This window comes from Pan paniscus, chromosome 15, assembly GCF_029289425.2.
Source record: "Pan paniscus chromosome 15, NHGRI_mPanPan1-v2.0_pri, whole genome shotgun sequence".
Lineage (NCBI taxonomy): Eukaryota > Metazoa > Chordata > Mammalia > Primates > Hominidae > Pan > Pan paniscus.
In genome coordinates, this window is record NC_073264.2 from 71,784,583 (window position 1) to 71,812,092 (window position 27,510).

A 27,510-nucleotide genomic window follows, 5' to 3' on the forward strand; every position below is an offset into this window, starting at 1 on the left:
ACTCCCTCCAAAGTATACAACATACTTTGCCATTGGTCAATGCCTACTAGATATTTGAGTGGTTAAATGGAGGCGAGGTGGCTCAGCAGGGTTGGGATTAGAGGGAGGTGCCTAGGGCACGAAATTTCAATCATTCTTCAAGGCCATTTAGTCATCCTCCAGGCGTGTCATCACTCTAGTCCCAGCCCTGTGGCTCCCTGTGGCTCAGGGCTGGTAAGGGAAAGCTCAAAGGGACATGGTTTACTCAAAGATGGCTGTTTGTGGGATGGGGAAGCTCTCCACCATGAGACCTGCCTGCCATAGCTTCCTCTTGCCTGGGACACCTAGGTCTCTCATGTCCAGACATGTGGCTTGTATGAGCTGGTCACTAGCCTACCAGAAAGCCCCCTCTCTCAGGAACTGCAGAGACAAATAGACATGAAAGGGAACTTGAGGGAAGTCAGAGGCAGATGTTACTGGTACAAGACTAAAAAGAATTCTAAGAATGTTAACTAACATTTTTTTCATGCTTGCTATGTGCCAAGCCCACATTAAGTACTTTATGGCCATTATTTTATATAATCCCTCCAACAACTAGATTAGGAAGGACTTGGATTCTGGAGCCAGACAGCTTCAGCTTAAATCCCATCTTTGTCTCTTTCACGTTGTGTGGACTTGGGAAATTTCTTGAGCTCTCTGGGCCTCAGCTTCCTCACCTATAAAATTGAAACAGTAATAGTACCCACATTGGAGTATTCTGAGGATTATATCAGTAATACATGTAAAACAATGAGACCAGCATCTGTACAAGGTAAGCACTCAACAAATATTGGCCATGATGGTGATGATGATGATGAAGATGATGATGAAGAGATGATGATTGCCTCTGGTAGCTTATTCCTAAGGCTGCCTACAACAAAGTCCCACAAACTGGGTGACTTGAGATAATAGAAATGTATGATCTCACAGTTCCAGGGGCTAGGAGTCCAAGATCCAGGTGCTGGTGGGTTGTTATTCTGAAAGATGTGAGGAAGAATCTGTTCCATGCCTCTCTGTGAGGTTCTGGTAGCCTCAGGCATTCCTTGGCTTATGGATGGCTCTCTTCTCCCCATGTTTTATCATGTCGTCTTTCCTCTGTGTGTGTCTGTCTTTGTGTACATATTTCCCCTTTTTATAAGGATACCAGTCACACTGGATTAGGCCCTACTGTAATGACCTCAACTTGATCACCTCTGTAAAGATCCTGTCTCCAAATAAGGTCACATTCTTGTGTACTGCAGGTTAGGACTTCAACATATCTTTTGGTGGTGGAAGGGTGGGCATAATTCAACCCATAATACAAGGTTAAGTGACTTGCTCAAGCCTTGTTAACATGGCTTTTTAGTGATGAAACTGGTCAGGGAGGCTAGGATTATTGGAAGACAAATCCCAAGATGTAAACCCCAGTGGAAAACCCCAACCCTGCTAAACCTCTGGAGAGAAGCAACTCAAGGGAAACATGCAGAGCTGGCCACTGTTGTGCTGATGGCATTTTCCCTCCCTTCCTCCATAGCCTGCCTGCTCCAGGCTGAGCTGGTAAACTATGAACGAGTCAAGGAATATTGCCTCAAAGTCTTGAAGAAGGAAGGGGAGAACTTCAAGGCCCTTTACCGGTCTGGTGTGGCCTTCTACCACCTTGGGGACTATGACAAAGCACTCTACTACCTGAAAGAAGCAAGGACCCAACAACCAACAGGTAAGGCGGAAATAGCTGTTTTCTTACTTCCTCCCTGCTCTGGTGGCTCCTGGGACCTTCTCATTTCAGCAGTTTTCTTGGCTAGGAGGGCCAGGCAGGGACAGAGATGGCAAAATTAGTGATCAGATATATATGATAAGACCTAAGTAAGAGGAGCACACAGCCCATGCATTTGCCTAGGGTTTGAGTTCCAGGGGGCACAGGCCCCTCTTCTCTTCAAATAGAGTATAGAATTCCTCATCTTTTTCAACTCAGAATCCAGCTGTCTTCACTTATTCAACAAATATATATATATATTGAATTCATACTATGTGCCAAGATTTGTGCTAAGCACCAAGGGAATCAATGAAAAGACACTGCCGCTACCCATGAGGATCTCACATCTGGTTGATGACACAGAATACAAACAGGCAAATTTGATGCTAAGCCCAGCACCTTTCAGGAAGCATGCTCTGACTTCTCCAGTCAGATGCTATTCCTTAGGACATGTGTTATCTATAGCATTCACTTAGATCATATCCACCAGTCATTCGTTCATTCATTCCACAGATATTTACTGAGGGGGTACAATATTGCTAGGTATATAGTAGTGAACAAAAGAAAGTTGTTGCCTTCAAAGAGCTTATATTATAATGGCTCACTGTCTATTGTAAGTGGGAAAAAAAAGTGTGGAGAGGGGACAGAACCCAGGGAGGGGCTCTCTACCAAGGGATCGCTAGAAGTCAACCAGTAAACAAGCAAACAAATAGTAAACAAATGAAATACTTAGTAGTAATAAACGCTGTGAAGAAAATAAAGCAGAATAAAGAGATCAAGAGTAAATGGGGGCGCTGGGCGTGGTGGCTCATGCCTGTAATTCCAGCACTTTGGGAACCCAAGGCAGGTGGATCGCTTGAGCTCAGAAGTTCAAGACCAGTCTGAGCAACATGGTGAAACCCCATCTCTACTAAAAATACAAAAATTAGCTGGGTGTGGTGGTGGACACCTGTAATCCCAACTACTTGGGAGGCTGAGGCAGAAGGATCACCTGAACCTGGAAGGCGGAGGCTACAGTGAGCCAAGATGGCACCACTGCACTCCAGCCTGGGCGACAGAACAAGACCTTGTCTAAAAAAAAAAAAAAAAAAAAAAAGAGTAAGGCTGGGCGCGGTGGCTCATGCCTGTAATCCCAGCACTTTGGGAGGCCAAGGTGGGTGGATCAGGAGGTCAAGAGATCAAGACCATCCTGGCTAACATGGTGAAACCCCGTCTCTACTAAAAATACAAAAAATTATCTGGGCATGGTGGCACGCACTTGTAGTCCCAGCTACTCAGGAGGCTGAGGCAGAAGAATCACTTGAACCCAGGAGGTGGAGGTTGCAGTGAGCCAAGATTGCGCCACTGCACTCCAGCCTGGGTGACAGAGCGAGACTGTCTCAAAAAAAATAAAAAAGAGTAAAGAGGGGGGAGCTATTTTAGACCAAGTGATCAGAAAGAGCCTCTCTGAGGAAGTAACATTTAAACAACTTTGACTTGATGTTGCTATTTTTGTTGTTTATATGGTTAATAATTTTTCTTTTTTCAGACAGAGTCTCACTCTGTCGCCCAGGCTGGAGTGCAGTGGTATGATCTCAGCTCACTACGACCTCCGCCTCTTGGGCTCAAATGATCCTCCCACCTCAGCGTCCCCAGTAGCTTGGACTACAGGCATGCACTACCATGCCTGGCTAATGTTTTTTATTTTTTGTATAGATGAAGTCTTGCTATGTTGCCAGGGCTGGTCTTGAACTCCTGGGCTCAAGCAATCCTTCTGCCTCGGCCTCCTAAAGTGCTGGGATTACAGGCATGAGCCACCACACCCAGCCTTTTTTTTAATTTTAAACGCAATCTTCCTTTCAAAAGTCTTTAAAGAACTTTAGAATCAAGTCACAAATGTCCAAATGTATACTTTTTTTATCTTTTTAAAGAACACCTTGTTGTTGATTTATTTTCTGTACATAAATCGTGTTCCACCAACTGTAAGCAGCTTGAAGACTAAGCATTGGACTCATTCAATAGAATTTTCTGGAGCACTGCTATCTGCCAGCACGGTTCTGGAGGATACGCCTGGCATTTTTTAGCATGATATAGTATTCATTTCTACTTCCAGAAGTAACTATTCCAGGCAGCCCTGTCACTCTTATGTTATGGTGTCTGTGGAACTTAGCAGTTGTTCCCTGCCATGCCATCCTCACTAATAACAGGAACTGGGAAGAAATGCCCCAGTTTTGGTGAGGTGGTCATCTGACCCTGCTTATAACGACAAAAATAAGACAATAAAGCAAAGTCATTTTAAACTCTTCAAGCTTAAAAAAATTACATTAGACTAATATTTGTTGATCATTGTTTTAAGCACTTTTAGACTTACCTATTTTGGGCTTCAGAGCAATTTCATGAGGCAGGTATTACAGTCCTCAGGAGAGACAGGCTTTGCAGCCAGACACACCATTTACTATGTGTCTCCTTGGCATCTGACTCAATCTCGCTAGGTCCCTATTCCATTTTGTCACAGTGAGGAGAAGGATACATACCTTGCGGGATTGTAGTGAGGATTAAATGAGATCATGAAGGTTAGAAACCTGGCACAAGGTTGGCATTCAAAAACGGAGCTTGTTGGCTGGGCGCGGTGGCTCGCTCACGCCTGTGATCCCAGCACTTTGGGAGGCCAAGGTGGGCAGATCACCTAAAGTCAGGAGTTCGAAACGAGCCTGGCCAATATGATGAAACCCCGTCTCTACTAAAAATACAAGAATTAGCTGGGCGCAGTGGGATGTGTCTGTAATCCCAGCTACTGAGGCAGGAGAATTGCTTGAACTTGAGAGGTGGAGTTTGCAGCAAACCAAGATTGCACCACTACACTCCAGCCTTGGCGAACAGGACAAGGCTCCATCTCAAAAAACAAACAAACAAAAAAAATAGAGGTTGTTTCTTGCAGATGGTACAGGAGGCTCAGAGAAGTTGGCAACTTGCCTGATGTTAAACTCCAACTGGGGTCTCACTAAACTAACTGCGCCGGCTGGGAAACCACTGGGATACGCTGCTGCATAGAAAGAGGGAGAGAAATTCTCTCTCCTCTCCCACCCATTCTCTCTCACATCCCCTGGGTCATGCCAACCTGTCCACATTTGCTAAGGGGAGACAGTGAAGGAGAGGGTCGACACCTAGTTGCCCTCTCAGCCACCATGGATAGGCAGAAGGGACCTTGGTTGAGTGAGCCTGGCCTGTTGGATGTCTGCAGACACAGCCTTTGCTAATTCCTTGTAAATGTGATAGTTGCCCTCACCTGGTGTTCCCTAAGGTTTATTTCTCTCCTCACAGACACCAACGTGATTCGGTATATCCAGCTGACGGAGATGAAACTCAGCCGATGCTCCCAGAGAGAAAAAGAAGCCATGTAACCAGGAAGCAGCTCCAGAGCTGCGCCCACGCCTGACCGGGGACTTCCAGGCATCCCCTGGCAGAGAGCCCCGTCCTGGGTTCTGTCCCTTTCTCCCCACTTCTTCTGGCTCCTCATTTTTCCTCCTGTTGCACCCCAGCTCTTTGTCTCCTCCCAGTACGAAAAGGAGAGATGCAAATTTGGAATCTGGTAGGTCGCCCAGACAATGGAGACATCCTCTCCTCTAGCAGGTCAGCGACTGAGAGGGGCCTGACTTCTGCTGGGACAGCTGGAGAGGAGTCTCATGGGCTGGGATGCTGTTGTGGCTTTGACTTTGGCCAGTGCTTCTGACAGAGGCGGAGCCTGGCAAGTGTACCATCCCACAGGCAGCAGGCACACAGCCCATGGGCTGGATCCTTCCACACCTTCCTGACAGACCAGAACCAGAGCATCTGGAGGCAACTGTTAGAAATCCAGGGACGAGACAAACAGCAGAAGCGCTGGTGAAGCCAACATAGAGACTGTCAATGTGTACACTGGAGTTCCCACCCCCACCCCCCACCCATCACTTAGCCCCTGCCTCCTTCCCCCACTTGTTGTCTTGGCTTGTGCTTTCTCCTCTCCCCATCGGGGATCTGAGACTCTGCCAGGATTCACATGCCACTGAAGCCCACTCAGTGCCCTCTGGTGACCACACATACCATTCCCCCGGACTCCCACCCAGCAGGCAGCTGTGACCGCAGAAGGGCAGGATGAAGTGGGCCAAGGTTTGGGACAGGTTGACTGTGTAGGTGACAGGGAGGGAAAGATGATGGCCAGGGGAAAGAGCATCATATAGGCTAGGGGATTGAACTGTGGACTGATTCAGTGTAAATAAAAATAAATTAACAGGTAGTAGTTCCTGTCAGTTCTGTTGGAAGCAGCCCACTCCCTCACTTTTACTCCTTCCTCCAACCCTCAATCAGAGCTACTTACAGCCAGGCAGGATGGGGCTTTCCCCAAAGCAATTGGCCGTTTGTCCAGTGGCAGACAATGGTGGCTACAGCCTTTGTGCTTTTAAGAGTGGGCTGGGATTGTGGAGACTGCCCAGGGGCTTGGCTTTGTCAGAACTTGTACAATCTTCTTTTGATGAAATTATCTGAACTCAACATCTAGCACATAGAATGTGTTCAACAAATGCTTGTTGAATGAATAAATTATGACTGCAGACTGGCTCTCCTGCCTTAAACTAATTTCATCCCAGCCTAGTCTCCTGATGTCTGTGCTCGTTATGCTATGCCATGTTGCTTCAGTCAAACAAGAAACACTTACTGAGGGCGTATTGTTTGCCCATCATTGTGCAATATGCTGTGGGACATGGGATGTCGTCTCAGTCTTCAAGGAAATGGAAGGGTTAAGAAATGCATATGAGATTATTACCAATGACACCTTTAATTTATATGATGCTTTAAAATTATCAGAGCACTTTCATGTATTTTTCGTGTGACTAGTGAAAAAGACAATGTTGTACAAAATTAAAATATATACAGATGCAATAATGTGAATAGTTAGGATTTATTAAATGCATTATCTTCAGATCTTTACATGTATAATCTCATTTCTTTCATGCAGTTACTCTGGGATACTGTTCCCATTTGATGGGTAAGAATATTGAAAACCAGAAAAATTAATTATCCCAAGGTTGCATGGCCTTTAGTGGCATAGCTAGGATTTGAACCAGGCCTGCCTGACTCCAGAGCTCTGGCTAGTATCTATGCTATACTTAGTTGCCTCTCTATAAGTATAATATTGGGCAATTATAACCATTTGAGAACAGGACAGTATGTATTAACCTGAAAAGTGTTCATGATGTCAGTGATAGTACATGGCCTCCTTATGTATTTACTCAAGGGCCCAAAAAGACCAGAGGCCAGAATCCCTAGTAGTCAGAGCAGTGACAGGTCAGAAAAAGGCAGCTGACGTCCAATAGTTATGTCTGTGTATTGCTCATTCTACTTACTGATGGAGCCAGCATGTATCTCAACAACTCACCTAGCATTCATCACCCATCCCCAGCATTGGGAAAGGGTCACAATTAAGACCGAAAGGAAACACAAAGTTAAATATGGGTTAATTATGTAAGCAGATGCTCCACCACGGCAGGATCCAATCACAGCCGAGGGGCCCAGAAGAGAGCAGCGTAAGTTATATTCACATAGTTCCCCAAAGGCTTTCAACAGGGGCTACAGGAAGGTGCTAGAAATATTGAGGGGCCTGCCATTACTCACCTAGAGCTCACTCTCTGGAGAAGAGGAAAAGGAAGAAGCTGTTTCAGCTGCCACATTCTCCCCAATCCCTACTATATTATGCTGTCTTTCCTCTTCCTCCTAGCTGGCTTTACATGACCCTAACCCAAAACTACCCTATGGCCCCACACGGGAATGTGTTCAAACCCCCCGACCCCCACCCCCACCCCCATTCCCAAGCCTCCAACTTAGAACGTTTGTGATTTGGCAGATGGTTTGTTAGGATCTGAAGGATGAAGAGAAGGGCAGAGGTCACCTGGAGAATGAGTTCAAACTGCCAGGGTCTTCCCTTGGTCTTTGTGCGTCAGGAAGGACTCCGAGTAATTATTCCCTATGCAGAGACAGGAGAGAGGTCTTGTTTACATGAGTGTGCTGGGGCAGGGCTGGACAATCCAGGATATGATTGTAGCCATCCCATGTAGAAAGATCAAAAACCAGAACGAAATGAAGACAGCCTCTCAGAACCTCATAGAACAACCTCATAGAACCAGGTCATCTGCTTGTTTGGTGACTTAGATATACAGGCTTATTGGAACTCCATTCACTGTGACCTGAAGTTAAATAATCCCAAAGAAAAAAAGCTACCTGGGGTATTGGTTGATGTTTGGGGTGATAGGGCTGAATTTTCTGTGCATTTGTCCAACAAAGGCTTTAGAGCACAAAACCAGGTTCATTCTCCCTACCAAATCTTCAGCTTCCTTCTCCTCATCCCCCCCAAAACAAGAACTGTGATTTAATTCCATACGTTGCAGATGTCACTGCTGACCTATGTAGCTGGAGTACTAATCAGGCATCTGACCTGCACTGTCATCCCCTGCCTGGACTTTTGCGATGGACTCTTTGGGGGAAAAACTAACGCTTTTTAATTATTGTGAAAGCATCATGTGTGTATTGTAGAAGTTTTAGGAAAAAAAGGACAAAATCCAATCCGTAAGCTTACCACCCAAGACAAACGTGTATTCTTTTGAATATACCTTTTAGTTCTTTTTGGTGTAAATGTACACATGCACACACAGTTGTGGGTTTTTTTAAACAAAAACTGGATACACTGAATATACTCTTTAATAACTTTTCAAATGTGTATTTATATTTTAGAATATGTAATACTACACAGATACAAAATTCAAAAAGTACAAACTGCTCTGTATTCAGAAGTAAATCTTCTCCCTACCCCGTCTGCCAGCATCTAGTTTCCCTCTAATTTATTTTGTATCCTAGTGGAGATGCTTACACATTGTCAAACATATGTATATATTATTTTATCACACACAAATGGCAGCATATTGGACACTTTTTGTTTTTTGCTCCTTCTGTTCCTTCACTTAATAATATCACGAACATTTTTGGCATATCAAACTTTCTCAACAGCATCTTCATTATATGGATGGACCCTTTTTTTTTATCATCAATCCCAAAATAGTGATTATTTCATTTGTTCCCAATCTTTATTGTAAATAGTGTTGCAACTGACATTCTTGTAGCTAAATTTTGCACATGTCTATAACGATTTCCTTAGGATAAACTCCAAGAAGAGACTTGCTTGGCTATTTTTAAGAATTTTGATACATGTTGCCAACCACCCTCCAGAAAGTTTGTACCAAAACACTCTCCTATTTGGATCCTAGAGAGTACCCTGTTTCCTGCACCCTAACACTAGGTATCATCACTTATCAAATCTTTGCCAATTTGATAGCTGGGATAATAGTATGTCAATGTTATTTTAACTTTCTTTGATTCTTCGCGAATAACATTTTCATATGCTTATTGACCATTTGTACTTCTTTCTTTGTGAATTTTCTATTTATTTGATATTGGTATGTTTATTATCAATTTGTAATTTTATTAAGAATATTATTTTTGTCAAGAAATGCTGCAAATATGCTTTCCAAGTGCTTTGCTTTCAAATTTTGTTTATGGTGCTTTTTGACATACATAAATTCTTAATTCTGCAATTAATTCGTTCCTCTGTTGCCAGCTTCTCCTGCCTACAGTTCATTCTCTTATTTCTATCAGAGTGACCCTTCCAAAACACAATTTGACCATGTCACTCCACAACTTCAGCACTTTGGGAGGCCAAGGTGGGTGGATCACAAGGTCAGGAGTTCAAGACCAGCCTGGCCAAGATGGTGAAACCCCATCTCTTCTAAAAATACACACACACACAAAAATCAGCTGGGTGCGGTGGCAGGCACCTGTAATCCCAGCTACTCAGGAGGCTGAGGCAGGAGAATCACTTGAACCTGGGCATCAGAGGTTGCAGTGAGCCGAGATCACGCCACTCCACTCCAGCCTGGGCAACAGAGTGAGACTCTGTCTCAGGAAAAATAAAATCTTTAGTAGCGCCTCGTCACTTTTAGGATAAAGTCCAAACTCCTTAACAACACACACGGTCTTTCATATTTTGTCTCCACTGATCTTTCCAGCCTCACTTCCTGGTCCTCTTCCCAAAGTATCCTACATTCCACTGCTGTGCAGCATCTTGTGCTGCCCTGAGCCATTGTGCTGGGTCTCTGGGCCTTTCCACGCTATTCCTTCCCTCTGCCTCATCGGCTATTCCTTAGCCCTTCAGTCCTCTCTACCTTGCTAACTCCTATAGGCCTTAATTCAGGATCACTGCTAGAAAGCCTTCCTTGGTCCTTTAGTCTGAATTCTTAAAGCAACACAAGCCTACCTCAGCCTAGCTTTTGCTACAACAAATTAGAGTTTCTAGTTTACATTCATCTCCCGCACACCCTGGGTGTCCCTCAAGGCAGGCACTGTGGTATATTCATCTTTGCAGCCAGAATGTCGAGCACCATGCCTGGCACATTGTAGGTACTCAGAAAACGTTGAGCATTCAGCCTGGAATGAAGGAATAATGGGTTCAGTGGCAAATGTTACTGGAGGTAAATGCAGGGCTGAACTAGATCTGTGCTTCTGAGAAATGAAGATCTCCTAAGAGACTTGGGTCAGAAGAGAAGCCACGTGCTGCAGCCCTGTGCTTTCCAAGATATCAGAATCACTTGGAAGAGCTTTTTAAAAATACATAATCTCAGGCTCTACCTTAGACCCATTGAATCAGATTCACAGGAATAGTGTTCAGGATAGTTTTTTGAATGCCGTGAGGTAACCAGCCAGGTTAAGGGGCCACTGCTGAGGCCCAGCAAACTTCAGAGCACGCCGCTCCACCATTTCAAACCATGTAACATTTTACAGTGGATAGACGGAGTTTTGTTTGAATACCAGCTTTAACATCTGCTAGCTGTGTGACCCTGGTGCAGTTGTTTAACTTTTCTGACCCTCATTTTCCTCGCCCATACATGGGGAGAATGTTTTGTTTTGTTTTCCAAGACGGAGTCTTGCTCTGTCGCCCAGGGTGGAGTGTGGTGGCACGGTCTCCGCTCACCGCAACCTCTGCCTCCCAGATTGAAGCAATTCTCCTGCCTCAGCCTCCCGAGTAGCTGGGATTACAGGCACACACTACCATGCCCAGCTAATTTTTGTATTTTTAGTAGAGAGAGGCTTTCACCAATTTGGCCAGGCTGGGGGAAAATGTTTTATCCCTTAAAAGGGTGTGGGGAGGACTAAGAAATAAGTATCTCCCAGCTCAGTGGCTGGCACAGAATAAGCACAGAAAAAACATTTATTTCCTTCCCCCACCCTCCCTGGCCTCAGTTTCCTTGTTTAAAGTGTGGCTGCTAATACTTGCACATTCACCTTCCACATTCCCCCTCTCTGCACTGTAGAAGGAAGGGAACCTTCCAAGAGGCCCTTGGGTTACTCTCTGCTCAAGCAGGACAAGTACTTGGAGGTGGGGAGTAGAAAGACAGAGGAAGCTTCATACTCCAACCCATGCGTCTCCAGGCTTCAAAGAGACTCCACAGCAATCAGTTGGAAAAATTCTGATGGTTCTCGGAATCAGCTGTCTTCCAGTCACATCCAACGATAAACGCTGTTTTCTTCCTAACAGTCCACCCAGAGGCCAGCAGCCTCTGAGCTGCAAGGAGACGGCAATTGCCGGGAAATAGAACAGCCATTGCCCACTCCCCTTCCAGTGCCCTTGGTATCCTCATCACATGCCTCAGGGCAGGAAAGACAAGACTGGCTGTGAGGTCAAATAGCTGGTCAGCAGCTGCTTTAAGATGCCCCACTCCCTGGTCCCAGTGCCAGCACTCTCTCCACAGCAGCCCAGGGCGGGCAGTGGAGGCAGGGAAAATGCATTCAGTCCATCAGGCGTGGCATAGTTCAAATTACCAAGTCAGCATGAAAAGTCCCACTCTAAATGGACTGAAATTGGATTCTATTAAAAACCACATTCAGCGAGGCCCTTGACTATTAATATTTGCTAAGACACGGAGGAGGGGGAGGCGGTGGAAGCCCCTGAGAAAGGCTGGGCATCTCAGCTGCTCCGTTGAGTTGCCTGTCTGAAAGGGAGCCTACGTTTGACCCCTAGACTTGCCTTGTTTTCCAAGTTTCACAGAATATTAGGGCTGGACAGAAGCTTGAAGCTCAGTAGTTCAACCCTCTTTTCTTTCAGGTGAGAGATCAAGTCCAGAGATGATTAAGAGATTTATTCAAGGTCACACAGATAGTAAGCAGCAAATCTGAACTGGAACTCAGGTCAGTTTCCTGACAACAAACAATACTCTTTCCACTGAACCAAAGTACACTTCCAAAATATATATACACATATATATGTATATGTGTGTACGTATGTGTATATATATATGTGTGTGTGTGTGTGTGTGTGTGTGTGTATATGCTGTAAAATTGTTCTAAAGAAAGAAGGAGCATAGTACTCATTTATTTACTCCCGCACTCAGTACTTATTCCAATCACTTCATTAGGTGGTTCATTGGTAACAAGGTGTTGTCTCTGCTTGAGGGGCTTACAGTGTATAGGGAAGCAAAAAGTAAATGAGCAGTGTCAGTTCTGTGTAGGAAGTGTTCTAGAAAACATCGTGGAGGCTCAGTACGGTGGCTCACACCTATAATCCCAGCACTTTAGGAGAACGAGGCAGGCGGATCGCTTGGGCCTAGGAGTTCGAGACCAGCCTGGGCAACATGGCAAAACCCTGTCACTATAAAAAATTAGCCAGGCATGATGGTGCATGCCTGTAGTCCCAGCTACCTGGGAGGCTGAGGTAGGAGGATCATGGAAGCCCAGGAGGTAGAGGTTGCAGTGAGCCAAGATCACACCACTGCACTCCAGCCTGAGCAACAGAGCAAGATCCTGTCTCAAAAAAAAAAAAAAAAAAAAAAAAAAAAATCATGGGAACACACAGAAAAGGGAATCTATACCAACTCCAGAGGTTCCAGGAAGAATTTCTTGAGGGGAGCCAACTGGGTGGGGCGGGCAGGAGCGATGAGATAAGTAAGCTTCAGACTGGTGCCTATGACAATACACTAGTACTCCTTTTCCTGGATATAATGTGAAAAGACTTGAGAGAAACATCACGTGAGCTGTCTTCTTACTTTTTTTCTGTTTTTTCATGCCTGGGCTCAAGCAATGTCACTTTTACTACCTTTGGAAGCCCAAACAGCAGAGAAATCACAGAAGACCCTGCAGGTTACATCTGATTAAAGCCTCTCCACGTAGAATAGGAACAAGCGGCTATGTGTGTTTTCTCTGAGTGCAGTCAGAACCCTTCAACATTTGTGATTTCTATAACAGGGAAAATTCTAGACCAAGTTTAGCTCACACATGTAGCTCCAGGGGCATAATGTCATGAGTACCTTGAATATATCCCATTATTTTATGTTCCTTTGTTTTCTCTAATCTCAGCCTTTTTATTCTAGTGCAGTGCTTCCCGTTAGAAATGTGGTGTGAGCCACTTATATAATTTTAAATTTTCTAATAGTCACATTTTAAAAAGTAAAAAGAAATACAGAAAATTTCTTTCAATAATACATTCTATGTGAAAATAAAACTATGGAAACAAACCAAAAGAATAAAATATTCAAGAATAAGCCAGGCATGGTGGTGCATTCCTGTAGCCCTAGCTACTTGGGAGGCTGAGGCGGGAACATCCCTTAAGCCTAGGAGTTCAAGGCTATGGTGAGCTATGATCACATCACTGTACTCTGGCCTGGGCGACAGAGCGAGACCCTGTCTCTTTAAAATAAAATTTTAAAAAGAATAAAATACTCAGGAATAGGCCAGACACGGTGGCTCATGCCTATAATACCAGCACTTTGGGAGGCTGAGGTGGGTGGATCACCTGAGGTCAGGAGTTTAAGACCATCCTGACCAACATATAATGAAACCCAAACCCTGTCTCTACTAAAAAATACAAAAATTATCTGGGCATGGTGGCACATTCCTGTAGTCCCAGCTACTTGGGAAGCTGAGGCAGGATAATCACCTGAACCCAGGAGGTGGAGGTTGCTGTGAGCCGAGATAGCGCCACTGCACTCCAGCCTGGGCAACAGGGCAAGACTCTGTCTCTCAAAAACCAACCAAACAAAAAAACCTCAGAAATAAATAGCAAAATAAGTGCAAAACTATCACTCTGAAGACTGCAAAAGATTGTTGGATGAAATTAAAGGAACCGAAATTAAATGGAAAGATATCCTATGTTTATGAATTGGAAGATTTAATTGTTAAGATAGCAATACTCCTCAAACTGACCTACAGATTCAACATAGTCTCTATAAAATTCCAACTGATGTCATTGCAGAAAATGATAAACTGATCCTAAACTTCATATGGAAATTCAAGAGACTCAAAAGAGCCAAAATAATATGGAAAAAGAACAAAGTAGGAGGACCCACTCTCCCTGATTTCAAAACTTATGACAAAGCTACAGTAATCAAGATAGTGTGGTACTGGCACAAAGACAGACAATAAGTAGATCAATGGACTAGAAATGAGAACCCAGAAATAAACCCTAGTATTTATGGTAAATTGATTTTCTCCAGGGGTACCAAGATAGTTCAATGGAGAAAAAGGAGTATTTTCAAAAAATGGTGCTGGGACAACCGGATAGCTGCATGCCAAAGAATGAAGTTAGACCCCTACCTCTATATATAAAAATTTACTCAAAATGGATCAAAGACCTAAATGTAAGAGCTAAAATTATAGAATTTTTAGATGAAAGCATAGGTATAAATCTTCATGACCTTGGATTAGTTGATGGTTTCTTAGATATGACACTAAAAGCACAAGCTACAAAAGAAAAAGTAGAAAAACTAGGCCTTTTATCTATTAAAACTAAAAATATTTGTGCTTCAAAGGACACCATCATGAAATGGCCACCCACAGAAGGAGAGAAAATGTGTGTAATCCCACATCTGATAAGGAAGTTGTGTCCAGAATATATAAAGGACTATTACAACTCAATAATAAAAAAGACAATCCAATTTTTAAATGGGAAAAGGATCTGAGGGACATTTCTCCAAAGAAGATATGCAAATGGCCAATAAACACAATAACAGATCATCAACATCATTAGCCATTAGAGAAATACAAATCAAAACCACAATGCAGGACCACTTCACAACCATTAGGATAGCTGTCATCAATAAGACAGGTAACAAGTACTGGTGAGGATGTAGAGAAACTGAAACTCTCATACACTGCTGGTGGTAACACAACATGATGCAGCTACTGTGGAAGAGTCTGGCAGTTCCTCACATGGTTAATCATAGAGTGACCCTATGACCCAGCAATTCCACTCCTGAGTCTATACCCAAAAGAACTGAATACATGTGTCCACCCAAAAACCTATATATATATGTTCATAGCAGCATTATTCATCAAAGTCGAAGAGAAAAAAAACAAAATGCCCATCAACATTGACAATGAATGAATACATAAAACTTGGTATATATCCACACAACAGAATATTATACACAATAAAAAGGAATGAAGTACTGATACATGCTACAACATGGATGAACTTTTAAAACATTATTCTAAGTGAAAGAAACCAGGCACAAAGTATCACATATTTTATGATTCCATTCACATGAAATCTCCACAGTAGACAAATCCATAGAGACAGAAAGCAGATTAGTGGTTGCCTAGCAGAAGGGGTCAGGGAGATGAGAGGACTGGGAAGTGGTAGCTAAGGGTGCGGGGTTCCTTCTTGAGGTCATGAAAATTTTCTAAACTTGATTGTGGTGATGGATGCATAACTCTGTAAATATGCTAAAAGCATAAGGGAGTGTACATCTTAAATGGTGCATTATGTCTTAATAAAACTATTTAAATAATATATTTTATTCAACCCAATATACCTAGAATATTACCATTTCAGCATATCCTTAATATAAAAACTACAAATGATACATTTTACTTTTTTTTTTCATAACCCAATGTGTAATTTCTACTTCCAGCACATCTCCATTTGGACTAGCCACATTGCAATTGCTCAACAGTCACATGTGGCTAGTGGCTATCATATGGGACACCAAAGTTGTACAGCCTTCAGGAAGATCCTATGAAGACCAAACAGTTACCAGATTGGTGGGGCCAACTGGTTCTTTTAACCCAGCTCCTTCATGCAATGTCCAGTGCGCCCACTCCCAGACCTTTCTGTAGCCGCTGCCGCTGAATCAAGACAGAGTCAAGATTGCAGTCTGCATGAGAGAGAGTCCTAGCGGGGAAGAAGGCTCCACGGTCTGTGCGGTGAGCCTCCACTTCTGTCCCCGTGCTGGTGCACACACCCTTTGTCAGGTTCAACTTCAGACTTCAACATGTATGAGTGGTGTGTGTCATTTATGAAAATAGGAATGTAATAGTACCATTCCCTCATAACTATTTTGAGAATGGAATGTCATAATGTATGTAAACTGCTTTGGATGGTGTCTGGTACGAAGTAAGCATTATTTGATATTAGGTAATTATTGGGGAATAATAATCATATCATTAATTTTTGTCTCTGGCTTTTGTTTTATTTATTTGTTCATTTATTTTGCCATGTCTTATGGTGTTGATTGTCTCTGGCTTTTAGCAGAGTGCCTGGCACATAGCAGATTCTCAGGAAACCATAGGTCTTCACATTAGAATCTTATGATGTCCTCAACAGTTGGCTCTCTAGCCACAGCCTGAACACTTCCAGGGAGTCCTATGTCAAAGACAGCACATTCCATATTTAGTTCGTTTTGCCTTATAGAATGGACCTTCTTATATCAGGCTGAATCTGCCTTTCAGTAGCTTTTATCCACAATCGCCTTGGCCCTGCCCAGGGAAAGACAGTCTTCTCCTCTATATAACATTGTTCCAAATATTTAAGGACAGTCAGTCATCTGAGCTGTCTTTATAATCTCCTAGTTTCCAGTCTATATGTTCTCAGTTCCTTCAACTCCTCTCCTAACAGGTTTTTCAGCTCTGAGCTTTGTTTTTCAGTCTATTAGTGTCCTTTGTTTTTTTGTGACGAGGTTGCCCAGGCTGGAGTGCAGTGGCACAATTACGGCTCATTGCAGCCTCAAACTTCTGGGCTCAAAGGATTCCCACACCTCAGCTTCCTGAGTAGCTGGGACCACAGGCACATGCCACCACACCCAGCTAATTATTATTATTATTATTATTATTGTAGAGATGGGAGTCTCACTGTATTGCCTAGGCTGATCTCAAACTCCTAGGCTCAAACAGGCCTCCTGCTTAGGCCTCCCAAAATTCTGGGATTACAGGCATGAGCCACTGCACCTGGCCTAGTGTCCCTCTTTAGATACGGCACACAGAACTATACTGGCCAGCACAGAAAACAGGGAACCATCATCATTTCCCTACCTCTGGATTGCAAAATGCCTTGCCTTTATATCCAATCATTCCACAGTTGGAATGTAGCATGCTTGTGGCCCCATCTCTTACTTATACCATGACTTTTTAAAGAATAATGCAATATAAAATAATAATAAAACAATATTTACTCCAAAGAAATTTCATATATTGTATTACTGAGTTATAATTATGTGCCATAAAATGCACAGATCTCAAGCATTAGTTAATAAGTGAATACACTCCTGCAACAATACACCAATCACAATATAGGACATCATCATCACCCTAGAAACTTCTCTCATGTCCCTTTCTGGTCAATCTCCTCTTCAAACTCCTAGAGGCAACCACTATTCTGATTTCTAGCCCTATAGATTCATTTTACAAAAACAAAAATTGTTTCTGACATTCACATAAGTGGAAAAATACAGTATTGTAACTTTTTTATCTTAATGCAATACAATTTCATTCCTATTAAATATAATCATATTGCTTTCCATATTTCCTCATAGCTTCTTGTGAACATTTTGATCTTGGTTCTGCCAACCATATCTGCTAATTTCCCTAACTTTATGCCACCTACAGACTTAATAATTCCTTCTGTCCTTTATCCAACATAAGACAAAACCAATGATGGAGTCCAGGGTACTTAACTAGAAACCTCCCGTCAATTTTCAAGCTTAGGAAATGAGAAGCATTGTGAAAGCGCCAGCCAAATGGGGGCACCTGGAGATAACACATGTGGATGGAGAGGGCTGTGTTCTGTTAGGATGCAGTAAAGAGGGAGGTGATGACAGGACATCCTGGTGGGATGTGTGCTAGGGAAGGGGAACGGCTCAGAAGAAGGTCTGAGAGTCACTTGCATAGAAGTTACCAATGTGGAGGGAGGAAAAGAGCTCCCAAAGGGAAGAACCGAGGGCTGGGTCAGTCACCTACAAGAGAGGGCCTCGAAGGTTTCCAAGGTCATCTGAGGAGTCTTGAGTGAAAGCTGTTGTTTGGTCTGGTTTTATGTTTTGCTTTGTTTTGTTTGTTTTGATAAGTCCTAAGTGGAGTCTGGCAGCCTATAAGGCAGATGATATTTCTAGATTTAGAAGTAACTGAAATTGTGCAATCATGGAGAGACATAGTCCATTCCCTCACTCCCCCAACCTCGGAGCAGTGAGGCTTCGGGGACAGGCAGAGTACAGGCTGGGGGCAGGGGTCAGGGAGGGACGTTTGAAACACATCGATCTTCCCTTCTTTCAGGGGAGAACTCTGGTAAAGTCAAGGCCACCTTATCGAAATGTTCCTTACATTTTTACTTTTTGATTATTTTTGATTCAGCATTATAGGGCTTCTGCTTCTCTGACACACACATGGGCTTAGAAATGCAGGTAGGCACCTGACCCACACCTGAGGAAGTGTGAACCTGGATCTGCCATCCCTGGCTGTGGGATTTGAGCTTGTGGCAGGCCTTATACTCACCTATAAATGGGAAAAGGTGAGTCAGAAATCTGTCAGAGTGTCAGAATCAGCCAGCCGGCATTTTAAAAAATATATGTGATGGGGTCTAGGAAACTATTTTATTTAGAAGCTAGAACTCCAGTACTGGTTCATAAACTGATATTTGGGAGTTACTGAACTGTAAAGTCTTTTACAGTCCTAATATTCCATAAATACATGGTAGGATATCCTAGGTAACTCCATATGGAATTGATCCTTCCCGGTCCATGTAAAGGGGCTTGAGAAAACACGAAGGGATGGAGGTGAGAACAATGGGGACAGGGTATCTGACTATCAGGCATGGTTACAGGTTCTTGGTAGACTTCATTTTATGGAAACATCTATGATAAGGAAATGAAGAAATTAAAAAGGCATTCCAGTGGCCCATTTGGCATGTAATTCAGTGTAAGCAAGGTACTTATACCTCATCCACAGTGGACTGAACTGTAAACCTTTGAGCATGAGATAATTTAGGACTCTGAAGTATCATCCGAGCTGGCATTGAGCTTGCAGAAGGACTAAATCCTTTAGCTTCTTCTATTCCCCTTTCACTCCCTGTAACCAAACTACTTTCTGAGCCTCTAAGCCTCACTGTCTTAGCCTGAGTCTAAATCTACACCTTCTCAGGTTGACACCAGCATCTAGTTAAAAGAACCTGGGGTCTCTTTAGGACCCAGAAAAAGGAAGAGTAAAACAAAAGAGGAAAGGGAGAGTCTGTTCAATAAGCTAAAACCCTCTTTGTCAATCATGTGGCTCATTTGGAGAAGAGAAACTGAGGCACAGAGCAATGGTGTATTCAAGGAACCATGCTGGACACAGCAAGAGACTCTTTAACCTGGCTCTCAGTCCTTCTGGGATTGGATTCTCTGCACAGAGACCTAAAAGTTTCCCTTCAGGACTGCTGAAGGTTGTTTGAATTGATTTCCTGCCTCCCCTGGTAAGTGACAATAGGGGAATTTTTAATAAGACTATTAATAGAAATTATGCATTAGAGAATGTCTAGTGAATCACTAATACAGGAATGTCTGGTAATCAAAATTCATGCTGAATAGTGCTGATGTTATAGTGTGTGTGTGTGCGTGCGTGTGTGTACATGCATGCATGTGTGCGTACCCACGTGAGTCAGGGTCAAGAAGGTTAAATATGTCAAAGGCACATTGGTAATATGGTTTCCTCCTGCTATTGGTCCATATACAAAGATTTTATTCAAGAATGAGCCCACTAAAGTATAAAGTTAGTTTACAATTAGAATGTAATCAGGTTCTTAGCATCACCTGATGGCATTCTGTCCTGGTGTAAAGAGTTTTTAAATCTCAGCAGCTCACACATCTCCCCCAAGCTTAAATATATGCATGAATCACCCGGGAATCTTGTTATAATGCAGATTCTGATTCAGCAGGACTGGAGCAGAGCCCAAGGCTCTGCCTAACAAGATCCCAGGTGGTGCTATGCAGCTGGTCTGTGGACTACACTAAGCAGGAGGGGATAGAGTGGCCTGACTCCTGAGCACAGGCCGACAGCCTGCAGAGTCAGCTAATCCCCAGCCCTGTATCCAGATACTCCTTCTGACCATTCCTTTATCTAGCCACACATTGTTTATAAATAAACCACAGTATTCTTAAGTGTCACTAAGGCTTTTGGCATGTCACCATTCCAAAAATCTTGAGGACCAAGGTAAGGACTCCACACACCACCTTTGCCTCCAACCACCTGCCCCCGACTAAACTCTAAGTCCTTCTTTGCACAACCCTAATCCATCCCTTATAATCCGTCCCCCCAACCCTACCATTTCATTCCCCATTTTCCTCCCTACAGAATAATCCAATCCTATAATAGAAAACATCCGTTGACTACTGTGTGCCAGAACTGTTTTTTGCTATCCTTATTGGGTTTGTAAATGTCACTTTATGAGGTACTTATTATTCTAACCTCTATATTACTGATGAGAGATTTGAGACTCAGAGGGATCAAATAAATTGCCCAGAGTCTTACAACTAATAAGTGGAAATATCAAGGTGTGAACCCAGGCTGTCCAACTCTGAAGCCCACATTCTTGGCCCACTGTGATGTTGGAAACTGTTTCCCAAGATGGTGAGCACTCCATTCTCCCCAGGATGTCAAGGGCTTGCACATCCTCTTCTCAGCCTAAATTGTATCTGGTACTAACCCACTCTGACTACTTTAATCTCTCCTTCACCTGGAATAAAACCACATCAGGTTCTGAATGTCCAGGATAAAAATCTGATTTAAATTTCAAGCATCCTCAGAACTTGAGAAGTTGGCCAAATTAATCTGTGAGATCCCCAGCTTCCCGTTCCTAAACCTCCCTGCTACCCTCTACGGGACCACCTTACAGCCCCCACCTCCCACTCACTTCAAGCCCCTGTTCTCTACCCTTCCTCCCTTCCACATCAAAAGTGCCTTCAGCAAAAAATCTACAAATGATTAATAATACCTCCACGTACTTGAGGTTTTGGGGGCAGTTTGCATTTTAAGCCTTATCACTATTCAAGGGAGAAAAGTCTCAGGGAGCTGAGGTCCGAAGAATAAATGGTTGTTGATTAGGCCCAAGCTGTAAAGGAAAGGAGGAGAAGAAGGAAGGATATTTCAGGCAGAAGGACCTATTCTTGCATATTGTAATATGCATATCATAATAAATGTTTGCTGATGAAGCAAAGCAAAGAAAAGAGGCATATTTAAGGGATTTCCCTGCAAAACCTCTGGCCTCCCTTCCTGCCTTTTATCCAACTCTAAGAAAAGACAGTTGGATTTTAAAAACCATAATATGTGTCTTCTCTCCTCCCCTGACCATATGAGTTGATTTTTCCTTTAAATAGTTAATCTAAAAGTAAATATAAAAATTCTACCAGTTACCACTTAAACAAAAGAAAAGCTATGATTTCCAACCAAAAGGTGCTTGTTTTAAGAGAATAAGGTGGAGGTGCTTCCTTTACCCTCCCACTGGCACATTTGGCTATTCAGGCCCCCAAACAGTTTCTCCGTCTGGAATTGCTGCATAATGATTGGGGTGTGGCCTCTGACCTCTGGAGCCCTATCAGGAATGGGAACCAGAATCTTGAGCTTTGCTGGGAAGGTCACATGTTGGCCTAGTTCATAACCTGGCAGCTCTACCCATTGTCTCTGTGCAGCTCAGTTTTCTTGCCTCACTTTTCAACCCCTTGACTTGTCTGAGTTACGGGAAGTTATGGATGCTTTTCTAAGAGCAAACAAGCAAGAAGACTGTAACAAAATCAGCTTCTCATTAAATTTCAGGCAGCTCAAGGGGTCTAGAATTGGCTGATGGCTTTGCACCTCTGAATAGAACAGTATTCAATAGCCGGGTGCAGTGGCTCACGCCTGTAATCCCAGCACTTTGGGAGGCTGAAGCGGGCGGATCACCTGAGGTCAGGAGTTCAAGACCAGCCTGACCAACATGGAGAAACCCTGTCACTACTTAAAATACAAAATTAGCTGGGCGTGGTGGCACATGCCTGTAATCCCAACACTTTGGGAGGCTGAGGCAGGAGAATCGCTTGAACCCGGGAGGCGGAGGTTGCAGTGAGCCGAGATCGCGCCATTGCACTCCAGCCTGGGCAATAAGAGTAAAACTCCATCTCAAAAAAAAAGAGCTTTCGAGGTGCACTTCTTTTCCTTGCCCTTGGCCTGTATTCTAAACTCTTTCCTCTGGCTACTAACTGGTGAGAGATCAGTGGGTTATGAACACTATCATATGCCTATCATCAAGGATGCAAAAGTGGGGAAGACACATGGTCTCACTGGTGTGACAGCCATGTGCCTATAATCCTAGTTACTTGGAAGGATAAGGCAAGTAGATTGCTTGAGCTCGGGTGTTTAAGACCAGTCTGGGCAACATAGTGAGACCCTAATCTAAAAAAAAAATAGGAATAGTGCCAGCCAGGCACAGTGGCTCATGCCTGTAATCCCAACACTTTGGGAGGGTGAGTTAGGAGTTTTTTTTTTTTTTTTTTTTGGGACGGAGTTTCGCTCTTGTTGCCCAGGCTGGAGTGCAATGGCACAATCTCGGCTCACTGCAACCTCTGCCTCCCAGGTTCAAGCAATTGTCCTGCCTCAGCCTTCCTGAGTAGCTGGGATTACAGACATGCACCACCACGCCCGGCTAATTTTGTATTTTTAGTAGAGACAGGGTTTCTCCATGTTGGTCAGGCTGGTCTCGAACTCCCGACCTCAGATGATCCACCTGCCTCAGCCTCCCAAAGTGCTGGGATTACAGGCGTGAGCCACCGCGCCCAGCTAGAAAACATTTTTTTTTAATTAGCTGGGTGTGGTGCATGCCTGTAGTTCCAGCTACTCGGATGGCTGAGAGAAGGATTGCTTAAGCCCAGGAGGTCGAGGCTATAGTGAGCTGTGCTCGGCCTGGGCGACAAAGTGAGACCCTGTCTCAAAAAAAGAATAGTGTAGACCAGACCAGAACAGAATGGAATGTAGAAGACTAAGGAAGAGGAACCTGGGATGCACTGGGAAGCTGTGATCATAGGTATAGGCCAATAATAGGAGCTGGAGCAAATAGTTCTTTATCATCTACTGAGACATACCATGATCTTGAGGTGGGAACCAAAACCGTTTGACTGGTAAGGGCCTACTCAAAAGAACAAAGAGCAAGATGGGGGTGTTAGTATGGGTGTTCAGAGGGGAAATTTTGAGCTTTTACATAGGCAAGTGTGGGGTAAGAGTATGGTAAGTGTTTAAACGAAGTCTTTTAACCAGTATAGCATCTTGCTAAAAATATAAAAGAAAGGTTCATCCACAAAATATTTGGGCAGTGACCTGAATAAGAATTAGCTTATTCTAAGAACAACAAACTTGAATTTTTAAAAGGTAATCTCTGGCTATTCAGCCAAGGGTTGAGCATCTAATTATTAGTTTACATGTTTGTCTGTCACATTAGACAAAAGTTCAAGGGCAGGGACCATGTGTCTTCTTTTTTTTTTTTGAGATGGGGTCTCACTATGTTGCACAGGCTGGTCTTGAACTCCTGAGCTCAAGCAATCCTCCTGCCTCAGCCTCCCAAGCAGCTGAGATTACAGGCACATGCTATTAGGCCCAGTAAGACCATGTGTCTTGCTCATTTTTGCATCCTTGGTGATAGGCATATAATAGTGTTCATAAACCACTGAGATCTCAACAGTGAATAGCCAGGGGAAAGAGTTTACAATAGGCCCAGAGCAGTAGCTCATGTCTGTAATCCTAGCATTTTTGGAGGGCAAGGTGGAAGGATCACTCGAGCCCAGGGATTCAAGATCAGGCTGGGAAACATGGTGAAACCCCATCTCTACTAAAAATTTTAAAAAATAGCTGGCCATGGTGGTACATGTTGGTAGTCCCAGCTACTCAGGAGGCTGAGGTGGGAGGATTGCTTGAGCCTGGGATGTTGAGGCTACAGTGAGCTGTGATTGCACCACTGCACTCCAGCCTTGGCAACAGAGTGAGCCCCTGTGTCACAAAAAAGAAAAGAGTTTCAGTAAAAATTAAGGGCAAAGAAAATAAGTTGAATAGCTAGAGCCATTTCGGCTTCACCTACTCCTGCACAAAGCTTAAGACGAGGGCAGACCTATGCCCTAAAGTTGCCCTAATGAAAACCTCTCCTTTCCTCAGCCTCCACTGCTCTCATTTTGCATTTCACCCATCTCATTATTGTCTAAGCATCCCAGCTTTTGCATCATAAAGCAAAATCCCTAAGTGAGCTGTAATTCTGACATAGTTTGTTCACCGAGTCTCAATTGGGAAAAAAAACAACTCTATGGTACATGAATCTTCCTCCAAGACACCCAAGCAGCATCATCAGCAAGCCCGCATCACTCATTCGGGGGCCATTCAGGAAATATGGTCTTGTCAGGTTTAAAATCATGAGATCTCTAAGTTTGGAGAAGAGGCTTTATTTCTGGTACAGGTTTACAGCCTGCAGGGTGGCCAACCTGACAAGCTGGAAAGTAGCCTTCGGCAGAGACTGTTAGCAGGCACTTCAAGGGAGGAGAAGTTGGAACAGAAATTTATGCTGAAGGGTAAATTTGGCTGAGTGTATATATTCAATAAGTAATGGGAGGAACTATAAATATTCATGAAGGGGGTCCTGATGCATGCATACTGAACATGCATTTTACATGTGTCCCATGTTCATTTTGGGGTGGAGACGTACCATTTAAATGCACTGCAATTAAGCCCTATATGTCCAAAAGTTGAAGCAGGGACACGATGTCACACAAGTGCACAGGCTCTGTAAATGCCAGAACCAGTCCATGGTGAGTGGGCACTTATCAGGAGAAAGTTACTGAAATCAGCCTCTTGTTCAATCAAAGCTGTAGTTTTGGCTTGTGGAACAGGTCGGTCCATTAGCATCTGGCAGTGGACAAGCTACAATTGTTTCAATATTGCTTATCCAGAGGCCAGTGCTTGATTACTAGAGAAGAAAACCCTTGTGGCAGTTGGGATATAGTTTATTCTTTAAATGTAGGGGTGAATGACTTAATCTTGCCTGGCATTGCCTTAGGTCCTGTTTATAACGTGGTATCTTTTTTTTTTTTTTTTTTTTTGTGATTGAGTCTCACTCTGTCACCCAGGCTAGAGTGCAATGGCACAATCTTGACTCACTGCAACCTCTGCCTCCCGGGTTCAAGCAATTCCCCTGCCTCAGCCTCCCGAGTAGCTGGAATTACAGGTGCGTGCCACCACGCCTGGCTAATTTTGTATTTTTAGTAGAGACGGGGTTTCACCATGTTGGCCAGGCTGGTCTCAAACTCCCGACCTTAGGTGATCCACCCACCTCAGCCTCCCAAAGTGCTGGGCTTATAGACGTAAGCCACTGTACCTGGCCTGTAACTTGATATCTTATTACCACAATGGATCTGTTCTATCAGTCTTATGGTCTCTCTTTTTTTTTTTTTTTGTTTTTTTTTTTTGAGATGGAGTCTCACTCTGTTGCCCAGGCTGGAGGGCAGTGGTGCGATCTCAGCTCACTGCAAGCTCCGCCCCCCGGGTTCACACCATTCTCCTGCCTCAGCCTCCCAAGTAGCTGGGACTACAGGCGCCCACCACCATGCCCGGCTAATTCTTTTGTATTTTTTAGTAGAGACAGGGTTTCATCGTGTTAGCCAGGATGGTCTCGATCTCCTGACCTCGTGATCCACCCGCCTCAGCCTCCCAAAGTGCTGGGATTACAGGCATGAGCCACCACACCCAGCCATGGTCTCTATTTTAACATTAATGTTGGTCAGTGTCTAAACTGCAAAAGGGAGGGCGTACAAGGAGGCGTGTCTGACCTCCCATCCCATCCTGGCTGGGAACTCAGTTTTTAAGGTTTCTCTAGGGTTCCCTTGGCCAAGAGGGGATCTGTTCATATGGTTGAGGGGCTTAGGACTTTTTTTTTTTAGTTTTCAGTCTTAAGGGCCATGATGACCAGTTCGGGAGCATCAAAGGGAGAATTGGGGCATTCACGTCATTAGCTTGAAGGAGCAACTCCCAAGCTGGTTTCAAGATGGCTGGCAGGCCCTGTGTTGTCATAAAAGAGGGATTCCCTTTGTCCAAAGCTAGGAGAGCTCAAATTCTCTACAGCTCCCCCCATCAGACAGATGCCCCAAAAGAGCTAGTGAAAGGAGAATGACCTGGTGGCACCAAAAATACAGACAGGCTCCCTTCCCAAGAACTCTCCCAGTGCCTCTGTCGTGCATACAGCCCTGGGGCTAATCACAAAGTTTCGTTTGTTTTCTGAAAAGGCAACTCACAAGAAACATGAGAGTAAAGGCAACTAGGAACAAGGAAACGAAACTGCTGGTGTCGCCTTCCCGCGCTCCTCATTCTGTTGACTCACTCCTTGGCCTCCGAGATGAGCATCTCCAGCTCAGAAGTGAGGCCTGTTGACGGAAGCGTGATGAGCTTTCCTAGCCCAGGCCTGCTAGTCTAGCTGGAAGGCATCCTCTCTGTCATCATGCCATTTTAGAAAAATGCAATTCACCTATCTCTCTTGATGTATAGGAGGCTCAATTTGAAAAAATGAGGACTCTGATGGAGCCAAAGTCCACAGATGTAAATATCTCCGATAACAAAACTTTTTTTTTTTTTTTTTGAGATGGAATCTCCCTCTATTGCCCAGGCTGGAGTGCAATGGCACGATCTTGGCTCCCTGCAACCTACTCTTCCCAGGTTCAAGTGATTCTCCTGCCTCAGCCTCCCAAGTAGCTGGGATTACAGGCATGTACCATCACGCCTGGCTAATTTTTGTATTTTTAGTAAAGATGAGGTTTTGCCATGTTGGCCAGGCTGGTCTTGAACTCCTGACTTCAGGTGATCTGCCTGCCTCGGCCTCCCAAAGTGCTGGGATTACAGGCATGAGCCACTGCGCCCGACCATAGTTTTTGTATTTTTAGTAGAGACGAGGTTTCACCATGTTGGCCAGGCTGGTCTCGAACTCCTGACCTCAGGTGATCTGCCCACCTCGGCCTCCCAAAGTGCTGGGATTTCAGGCGTGAGCCACCACACCTGGCCAACAAGACATTTTTCTTGCCCAAATTTCACAGACCTTTAGAGCTTGAAAGAAGCTCATCTAATTGGACCCCCTTTAAAGAGACTAAGGCCCATGGTGACAGGGCTGGGACACAAACTGATTTTTTGGAGACTCCAAGTTCAGTACTTCTTAATGGTTCTTGGTTCTTCCATGCCCTTTTAGGTTGGCAACTTGTTCCTGGGTTGGCAACTCAATCCTGGGACCCCTAAATAGGCACCCCAAAACTAAAAAGGGAAAGAAGATGTGACTTTCGGAGACCACCGTCAGGTCACTAAATTGAAAGAGAGCTGCAGCCACCATCAAAATCCCTCATGCTTCTTGAGAGCTTCAGAGCTTCCTGACTCCAGTAGCCATGGCTGTGACCCCAGGGAGTCCTCTAAACCTCAGGTCTCCATGG

The 27,510-nt window shown here is 44.1% G+C and overlaps 1 protein-coding gene across 1 annotated transcript in view; it reads left to right on the forward strand.

Moving 5' to 3' along the window:
• The window catches only part of TTC9 (tetratricopeptide repeat domain 9), a 33,816-nt gene extending 24,445 nt beyond the window's left edge, over positions 1–9,371 (forward strand). The window contains exons 2-3 of the mRNA XM_003824203.6: positions 1,532–1,714; positions 5,051–9,371. Coding sequence (XP_003824251.2) covers positions 1,532–1,714; positions 5,051–5,130 — 263 coding nt within the window. The 3' untranslated portion in view covers positions 5,131–9,371. The remainder of the gene's footprint in view (positions 1–1,531; positions 1,715–5,050) is intronic.
• The last annotated feature ends 18,139 nt before the right edge of the window (positions 9,372–27,510 follow it).